The sequence below is a fragment of the Elephantulus edwardii genome, unplaced genomic scaffold (genome assembly GCF_000299155.1).
Source record: "Elephantulus edwardii isolate Elephantulus edwardi_28Jun2011 unplaced genomic scaffold, EleEdw1.0 scaffold00174, whole genome shotgun sequence".
Lineage (NCBI taxonomy): Eukaryota > Metazoa > Chordata > Mammalia > Macroscelidea > Macroscelididae > Elephantulus > Elephantulus edwardii.
In genome coordinates, this window is record NW_006399924.1 from 4,469,454 (window position 1) to 4,478,958 (window position 9,505).

Sequence of the window (9,505 nt, forward strand, 5' to 3'; positions counted from 1 at the left end):
TGGCAGTTCTCTGCTGATGTGTTGTTCCAGTCGTTTTTGGATGATCTTCAGTACAATCTTGCTTGCATGTGAAATTAATAATAGTGTTCTATAGTTTCCACACTCTGTTGGGTCATCCTTCTTTGGGATGGGAACAAATATAGATCTCTTCCAGTCAGTTGGCCAAGTGGTTGTTCTCTAGATTTCTTGGCACAACGTGGTGAGCACATCCAGAGCAGCATTTGTTAGCTGAAAAATGTCAATTGGTAATTACGGAAAAAAAAAAAAAAAAGTGAGACGGTCAGTTTCAATTCTTCAGGTAAGTTAGTCTTATGAATGATAATTTAAAAGGAAAAGAGGACAGGGAAGATTAATTATTTTGGATGAAAGAAGTCATTACAATCAAATGTCTGACTCTTGACTGCATCCTATATTGGGAAGAAAAAATAGCTACAAATGACATTTGCTGACACAGAAAGAATGTGCATACAGGTTACATATTACTTTACCAAAGTTAATTTCCTTGAGTTTGAACAATGTGGTGGTTATGTAGGAAAGTACCCTTATGCTTAGTAAACAGAAGCTGAGATATTTACAGATAACAAGGTGTGATGTCTGCAATGCACTATATGCATGTGTCTGTGTGGGGAGCTCTGATGGACTTGTTTGTACCAGGATGCTCTGCCGATCCAAGGGTGGTGCTTCTCTGGAGGCTTGAATCCACCAGCTGCTCCGCAGGACACAGCAGAACAACGCACTCCTGTGTGATTTACCAGCCTCTGAAAATCTGTTGGAAGGTCAGCTCTGAGCTGGGACTTGATGGCACATAACAACAACATTCTAGGTTGTGGAGATAAACCCCTCACAGAGCTTACATATATAAAATCAGGTAATAAATCTGTATGTCAGAAGGCGATAAATACTACAGAGAAGAAAAAAAAAGCTAGAAAATACAGTTCCCAAACTACTAGTTTGATAGTGATTGGGAAAGGTCTTTTTGAAGAGATGACAGCTGGGAAAAGATCTGAAAGAAACAAGATGGGAAATCAAGATAAAAAATGCACTTGGGGTTGAGGGGTAGAAGAGAAGGAGGGAGGTAGGCAGGGAGGAAAAGAGAGAGACAGATATTTCAATGAAAATAGGGACTCTGGACTTTGGAGCTCTCTTGGAGGATTGTAGTAGTGAAAACATCATATTAGTAGGTAGCTGTAAGTACATCTCATAATCTCCATGACTTTTGTGAGCTGTTTTAGAGAATTAACAGGGCCAATAGGAGCTGACAGTACAGAGTCCATTTGTGTGGACCCAGCCGTGGGCAGCTGGATGACAGGGAAAGGCTCCACAAGCAATAGATAAAGAAGGATCAAGGCCTTCTAGCTGTGAGCTAGTCCTACAGGACTACAGGGTCAGAGAGAGAGGGAGGGAGGAACTACCATGAAAATGGCTGGCCACAAGGTATACACAAGATACAGGAAAGGCAAGCCTGGATCCATTTCCTTCTGGGAACTGGATTCATGCCAATCCTTGCCACGCAGTTAGTGATAAAGGTAAGCTAGAACCCTTCTACAGGGTGTGCCGCAACATCCGTGCATATGTTATACAATTAGCACAGGAAAACTGCCAACTACAAGTGCTGGCATCAGGCAAATAGAAGACCTTAATGTCACACACTCAGGAATTCTTAAGTGTAGGGTCATTTTCAAAACTTATCCAGTCACTAAAATACTGAATATTAATACTTTTTTCTCTCCTTGAACAACGAACTTTTAAAAACAGCTAGATAAGAGTCATCACCATTTTAAACCCAAGCATGAATAATAATCTAATTGGTGACACACACACAAAAAACCAAAAAAACAAACTTAAGTTACTTACAGTTCCTTCAAGTGAGTCTGAGAAAAAGCATTTTCCTGGATAGACATTATAGCATTGTTGTTTAAATCTCTGAAAAAATAGAAATGAAACATTGCCAGTCACATTTCTACAATTAAGTTATAAAAACACTTTATGTGGTCACAAAACCCTCTGCTAATAGCAAAGATTATTTATATAGTGAGCAAAATATATGTAAAATACTTACAGATGTTCAAGGGATCCAAGACCAATGAATGCGTTCTTTGTAATTGATTTAATCTGGTTTCCTTGTAAATTTCTAAAATATAAACAAACCTTTCAGTAAACCTTCTCAGTAAATAAAATTAAATTCATTACATATTTACCTATGAAAGGGGAAAATAAGCTTAATATGCATTTAAGACAGTTTTGAAACTTTATTATCAAACAACACAGAGAGTAACATGAAGGTTTCTATTAAGATTGGTGTTCCATGAAGTGTCTCTGGACAATCACCCTGACCATTGGTAAACTGGTAGTTTTCATAAATTGAGTCACAGTCCCAGTTTCTCCCTTCTTAGCAAAAGGTCATCAGGTCAAAAAATTTCAGGTAAGTGTGAACTCTTAAAGAGAAATTCTTATGAGAAGGGATCTAAAATCTTACTTGAAAAAATCCTCCCTTTCTAGACAAATTACCCACAAACCATCTCATCTAAATAAATCAGGTGCTAGCTCTACTCTGACTTCTCAGTACACTTCTAATACCTGAGTAACTATTGTAACTCCATAAAAACTTCTATGTGCACACAGTAATGCTTCCTCAACAGAAAGGCCTGCCTCCCTCCTACCGCCTAAAAAAGTTTAATAACAAAACTGCTGCTCCCTTTAGAGAGGGCCAGAAAGCTCAGACTTTTCCTGCCTAATCAAACAGACATAATACAATCACATTTACAACTGATCTAAAAAAGTATACCCTTTATAGGAACACATATATTATGAATACATACAATTTAGTGAGACTCGTGAGTCCAGCAAAGGCTTCATTAGCATCTTCTATGGCCCACGAAATTTCATTGTTTCTTAAGTCTCTGTAATATGACACGAAAAAAAGATCCTGTTAGTCAACGCAGCCATGACACCATCTATCAGGCAGCACCCCTGCATGGCTATGTCAAGGTGCACATGCTCATTTTGATACCTGCTATAACAGCTTATTCACAACATATCTATTTATTATGAAGACTCAATTCAGATTTTTCAGGAATATCCTTGACCCCCTGAAAAAGAAATACAAAGAAATTGATTCTCAGTATAGGGAGCTCTGGTGGCCTAGTGGCAAGAAGCTGTGCTGCAATCCCGAAAGTGCATGGTTCGAATCCACCAGATGCTGTTAGAGAAGAATGTGCAATCTCTTACTGTTCCAGTTGAACACGGTACATGAGAAGGGAAAAAAAAAACACACCAAATATGATTCTCAAAAGTTTAAAACTTAAAAAAATTTCAAACTCAACTGCTGTCAAACTGGAACTGACTCACAGCTGACTTCCCAGGAGGTCTCTGAAGGCTGTCAATCACGTGGGAGGAGACTGCCCATCTTTCTCCCTTAGAGCTGTTGGCTGATTCGAACTGCTAGAGAGGCTTAGAGATTCTAGAACTAAGTTGGCCTTGATAAACAAAGTAAACAACCTGCTAAGACTACAGGAGAGCTATGAGTTGGAATTAACTTGACAGCACCAAGTTTTGTTGTTTTATAAATTCTCTTGGCTAGGAATGTTAATCTTCCTAGCTAACAATCCCTATATGTATTAGCATATTGAAAAACAACAGATAAAGTGCTATAAGATAATTTCAAGATGCAGGGGATATGACTTTACAAATCTGATTTCAGCAAGTGATAACAGTACAGAGATTCTGGAGCGACCCAAGCCTTTCCTTGGGCCTTTAAACTTAAAACGCAGACAACAAATAATATCAATAGCGAACATCTCCAGAGCAATTAAACATGCATTCTGGGAAACAAGAATGATATACTCATGAGTAAGAACGATTATTGTGTTTTCTTTAAAAGGAAAAGTGTAGATCTTTTAAAATCCTGTTTTCATTCTCAAAAAAAAGCAGTTGCACCACACCAATGTAATCAATCATTTCCATGCCCTTAAGATTTCTCATAATAAAATAAAACATAAAAGCTCTTGCTTTATACCTATTTAAATATACATATAAAGATATGTAAATTTATATGATTAGCAGAAAGGAGATGAGAACATTCTTCTAAGCTATCTTTAACTGACGTGGAAAATGAACAAGCTCCATTCTTTTACTAAAAAATGAACATTTAAACAACCAAAGGCTCAACTCTTCAGGACTTCCACTGTAACAAAAATAAAATTCACTTCCTCAACTGAGTTAGAAGTCTATTTCTTATGGCAACAATATTCGCCTAAAGCCAGCATTTCTAAATTCTGATCCTAGTTTCCCTGTAATTGTCTCTGTAGTATTTGACACTTACTTACTTCCATAATTACTAATGAAACTAATAATCATTGGTAAACAGAAGTAGCCTGGCCAAATTAATTACTATCTAGGGTTCCTCATTCACTATCCTCTGAATTGCAAGCTCCCACATTTGTAGAGATCTAGTTTCATCTCTGGTACTGTTTAAAAAAAAATTCTTCTGGTTTTTCAAAGCCAAACCATAAGTAAAATTACCTACTTAAGCATCTTAAAAAAAAAAAAAAATTAAACACGTGTTGTTATGTGTTACGTGTTGTTGAGTCACTTGCAACTCATAGCAATTCTATCTATGTACAACAGCTCTAAACCATCTCATTGAGGGTCTTCCTCTCTTGTGCTGTCCTTCCACCATCCCAAGCATGCTGTCCCTCTCCAAGGACTGGTCCTTTCTTGCAACATGCCCAAAGTATGTCAGATGGAGCTTCAGAATCCTTGCCTCCAAGAAGCAGCCTGATTTCACTCTCACTAGGATGAACTTGTTTGTTCTCCTAGCAGTCCATTGTGTATACTCTTCTCCAGCACCGCAGCTCAAAGGCATCAATTCTCCTTCTATCATCCCTAGCCATTGTCCAGCTTTATGACACACAGCAAGTAACTGCGAAGACCATGGCTTGGATCAGGCACACATTAGTCTCCAGACTGACACTGCTGCTCTTCAGTACTCTAGAGAGGTCCCTGACAGCAGACTTGCCAATGCTATTTGTCTTTTGATTTCCTGGCTGCTGGTACCAAGAGTGTTCACTGTAGAGCCAAGCAAGCTGAAGCTCTTAACAATCTATTCACCATTTACCATGATGTTGCCATTCGGCCCACTGGAGAGAATCTTGGTTTTCTTCAGGTTAAGCTGCAATCCATATTTAAGGCTTAAAAAAACTTAAAAAAAAATTTAAGGCTGCAGTCCTTGACCTTCTGCAGCAAGCTCTTCAGGTCCTCCTCAGGTTCAGCAAGCAGGGTTGTGTCATCTGCATAACACAGGTTGGAGTCTTCCTCCAATCCTTATGCACATTCCTCCTCATAGAGCCCAGTCTCCTGGATAATCTGTTCTGCATATAGATTGAAAATATGCAGATATGGAGATAGGCTGTATCTCTGGCATACACCCTTCCCAATTTTTTAATTTTTTTTTGTGTGTGTGTGCGTGTACTGTCAAATCAGATCTGACTGGTACAGGAGGAGATTGTCCCTCCTTCCCTGGCAGAGCATCTGGTGGGTTCGAACCGTGCACCTCTGGGATTTTAGTTGCAGTTCCTTGCCACTAGGCCACCAGAGCTCCCCACCCTTCCCAATTATGAACCCTGCAATGTTTCCTTGCTCTCTTCTGATGACTGCCTCCTGGTCCAAGTATAGGTTTCACAAAAGCACTGGGATTCCCATTATTTTCAGAGTTACCCATAGTTTGTTGTGATCCACAAAGTCATATGTCTTTGCATAGTCAATGAAAAAAAGATAGACAAATAATGTACACTGTATTGAAACAGATGAGGGAGGAAAGTGTTAAAAAGGAATATATAATTAGGTATTATTGTCACGACAGGAGTCTAGAGCAAAGGCTGTATAGTGGACTGGACTTGTGGGGAGGGATTATATAACAATGAAAGAATTTTTCTTTTACTTTTCAAAGAGAGGAAAGAACTGAGGGGAGGAGTGGGCAGGGAGAAAAGTACAGCAATGAATGAATGGAAATCCAAAGTCTGTAAATTTTCATTAAAATTATTAATAAATATGAAGGGGGGAAAGAAAAAAAGACATTCCTTCAGTATGCTTTGCTTTCAGCCAAGATTGGTCTAACTTTAGCTATAATATTCCTAGTACCACAGCCTCTTCTAAACCCAGCCTGCACATCTGGCAGTTCTCTATTGATGTGCTTATTCCAGTTGTTTTTGGATAAGTTTCAGCAGAATCTTGGTTGCATGTGATATTAATTATATTGTTCGATAGTTTCCACACTCTGTCAGGTCACCTTTCTTTGGAATGGGAAGAAATAGGGATCTCTTCCAGTCAGTTGATCAGGTGGTTTTCCTCCAGATTTCTTGGCATAACTTGATTACCACACCCAGTGCAGCACCTGTTTGTTAAAATATGTCATTTGGTATGCTGTCAATTCTTGGGGCCTTGTTTTTTGCCAATTCCTTCAGAGCAGCTTGAACTTCTTCCTTAATCACTAAAGGCTCTTGCTCATATGTTGTTTCATTAAATTCTTCTGTGTCAGCCAATTCTTTTTAGCACAGTGACTTTGCATACTCCTTCCATCTTCTTTTAATGCTTCTCTGCCCAAGGCATCCTTAAGTATTGCAACTTGAGGCTTGAATTTGTTCTTCAGAGCCTTCCATTTAAAAACTACCAAGTAAGTTCAGACCTTTTGATTTTGCACATATCATTATAAGACTTTGCTTTTGGCCTTCTCATACTACTCTTTGAAATCTTCTGTTTAGCTCCTTAATTTGATTTCTTCCCTTTGCTTTGGCTTCTTGGCACTCCAGTGCAATATTCAGAGTCTCTTCTAACATCTACCTTGGTCTTTTCTTTCTCCTCTGTCTTTGTAATGACCTTTTGCATTCTTCACGGATGATATTCTTTATATCCTCCCACAGCTCATGTATCTGGTCTTCACTCATTAGTGTTCAGGGTCTCAAATCTGTTTCTAGATGGTTTTAAAATTCAAGTGAGATAGACTCAGAGTCAGATTTTGGTTTCTGTGAATTTGATTTCATTTTCTTTAGCTTCAGCTTGAACTTGCATATGAGCAGCTGGTGATCTGTTCCACAATCAGAACCTGGCCTAGTTTTCACAGCTGATATTGAGCTTCTCCAGCGATTCTTTCCACAGAAGTAACTGATCTGATTCCTGTGCATGCCATCAGGAGAAATCCATGTAAAGCCGGCATTTGTGTTTCTTATAAAAAGTATTTTCAATGAATAAATTACTGATTGTACTGACTTTTTAATCAAAGACATATGTATGCGTATATGTGTTGTGTGGATCATCAAGTGGGAACCAATCCAGAGCTAATTCTGCAGCAGGTTTTTCAAAGGCAGCAAATCACAAAGGAGAGTGCTCATCACTCCTCCACAGAGCAGCTGCAGTCATGTACCATTGGGATGCCAAGGCACCTCCGTATCGCTACCACCAGAGCTCCCTATGCATGTAAATGTCATACATTTTCCCACCTTGTTAAATGGTTAGGTCATCAAGCTAGTACGGTGTCTCTTTTCTGAGATCATTTATCAACTCTGGATTTAAGAATCACAAAGCTCCCTTTCCAAGTTTTACTATAAATTCTACTATTTGTTCCTATTATTGTGTGTTTCTAATTGTTGTTGTTATTGTTATGTGTCGCTGAGTCGCTTGCGTCTCACAGCGACCCTATGTATAACAGCCCTAAACTCTGCTCTGTCCTGTGCCAATCGCACTGTCTCTGACACTCCCATCCCAATTATCCTAGTCACTGAATCAATCCACCTCATAGAGGGCCTTCCTCTCCTGCGCCGTCCCTCCACCCTCCCAAGCATGATGTCCTTCTCCAAGGACCAGTCTCTCCTCACAACATGTCCAAAGTATGTTAGATAGAGCCTCAGAATCCTTGCCTCCAAGGAGCCACCCGGTTTAAACCTTTCCAGGATGAATCTGTTTGTCTTCCTAGCACTCTACGGTACCCTCAATACTCTTCACCAGCACCACAGTGCAATGGCATCAATTCTCCTTCTATCCTCCTTGGTCATTGTCCAACTCTCTGATGCATAACAAGTGATTGCAAAGACCATGGCCTGTATCAGACGCACCTTAGTCTCCAGAGAGACACCACTGCTCCTCAGTACTTTGGAGAGGTCCCTAACAGCAGACTTTCCCATGGCAATATGCCTTTTAATTTCCTGGCTACTGGTGCCAAGAGTGTTGACTGTGGAGCCAAGCAAACTAAAGCTGTGAACAATCTCAATCTTAGCTAATTACTATACCTCAGCATTCAGTAAACTTAATCCCAGGGTTCAGGGTAAAACATTCAACTTGGAAAAACCACAAAATTTTAGATTTGGTGTGGTCTTTAGCAGATATTAATTCTATGCTAAAAATAAAATGACACCCAAGAAAGATCAGGCTATTTGCTATTTCGTTCATCAGTAGTGCAGTAAAAATGTTTGAAGGCTGGTATCAAACAGACTTGGGTTCTAACTCTGGCTCAATTATTTATAAGCTTTTCAAGAACACGAACTTCATGAAGAATGTGGCATCAAGATTGGAGGACAACTCATCAACAGCCTGCATTATGCAGATGACATAATCTTGTTTTGCTGAAAGTAAAAAGAATTTTAAACACTTGCTGCAGAAGATCAAAGACTACAACCTTCAATATGGATTACATCTCAACTTCAAGAAGACAAAAATCCTCACCACAGAATCAAAAGGCGCCATTCGTGAGAGATGGAAAAAGGTTAAAATTGTCAAAAATTTCATTTTACTTGTACCCACAATCAATATCTATGGTTAATAGCAGTCAAGAAATCAAAAGGCAGGTTATGTGGGGGAAATCTGCTGTCAAAGACCTCTCCAAAGTGCTACAGAGCATCAATGCCATTTTAAAGACTAAGTTTGGCTGGATCCAAGCCATGGTCTTTTCAATTACTTCTTATGCATCTGAAAGTTGAACAATAAGTAAGCATGACAGATGAAGACTTGATGCCTCTGAGTTGTGGTGCTAAGGAAGAATACTCAATATCTCACAGGCAGATCAAATATATCTCAAAGAAAGTACACAAGGGAGTTCTTTAAAGTCAAGGATGGTGAAACTTTTTCTTACATGGATGTTAGCAAGGGCCATTTCTTGGAAAAAGACATGATGCTTGGAAAGATCAGCAAAAGAGAGGAAGATCCTCAAGAACATGGACTGACAGAGTGACTGTAACAATGGGCTCATATATATCAGAGAGGACAGCACTTGATAGGACAGGGTTCAGATCTGTTATTCATAGGAGGTTGCTATGAGTCATAGGCAACTCCATGGCACCTAACAGCAGTAACATAAAACTTTGAACATTTTAGGGGAGCTCAGGTGGCCTAGTGGCAAGAAGCTGTAACTACAGTCCCAGAGGTGCACGGTTCGAATCCACCAGATGCTCTGCCGGGGAAGGAGGGGCAATCTCCTCCTGTACCAGTCAGATCTGATTTGATGGTACACGCACACAAA

General features: G+C 39.4%; 1 protein-coding gene across 1 annotated transcript in view; it reads right to left on the reverse strand.

The window, feature by feature from the left end:
* The window catches only part of LRIG2 (leucine-rich repeats and immunoglobulin-like domains 2), a 59,156-nt gene that overhangs the window by 13,960 nt on the left and 35,691 nt on the right, over window positions 1-9,505 (reverse strand). The window contains exons 9-11 of the mRNA XM_006895706.1: window positions 2,820-2,900; window positions 2,060-2,131; window positions 1,855-1,923 (exon numbers count right to left, since the gene is read on the reverse strand). Coding sequence (XP_006895768.1) covers window positions 1,855-1,923; window positions 2,060-2,131; window positions 2,820-2,900 — 222 coding nt within the window. The remainder of the gene's footprint in view (window positions 1-1,854; window positions 1,924-2,059; window positions 2,132-2,819; window positions 2,901-9,505) is intronic.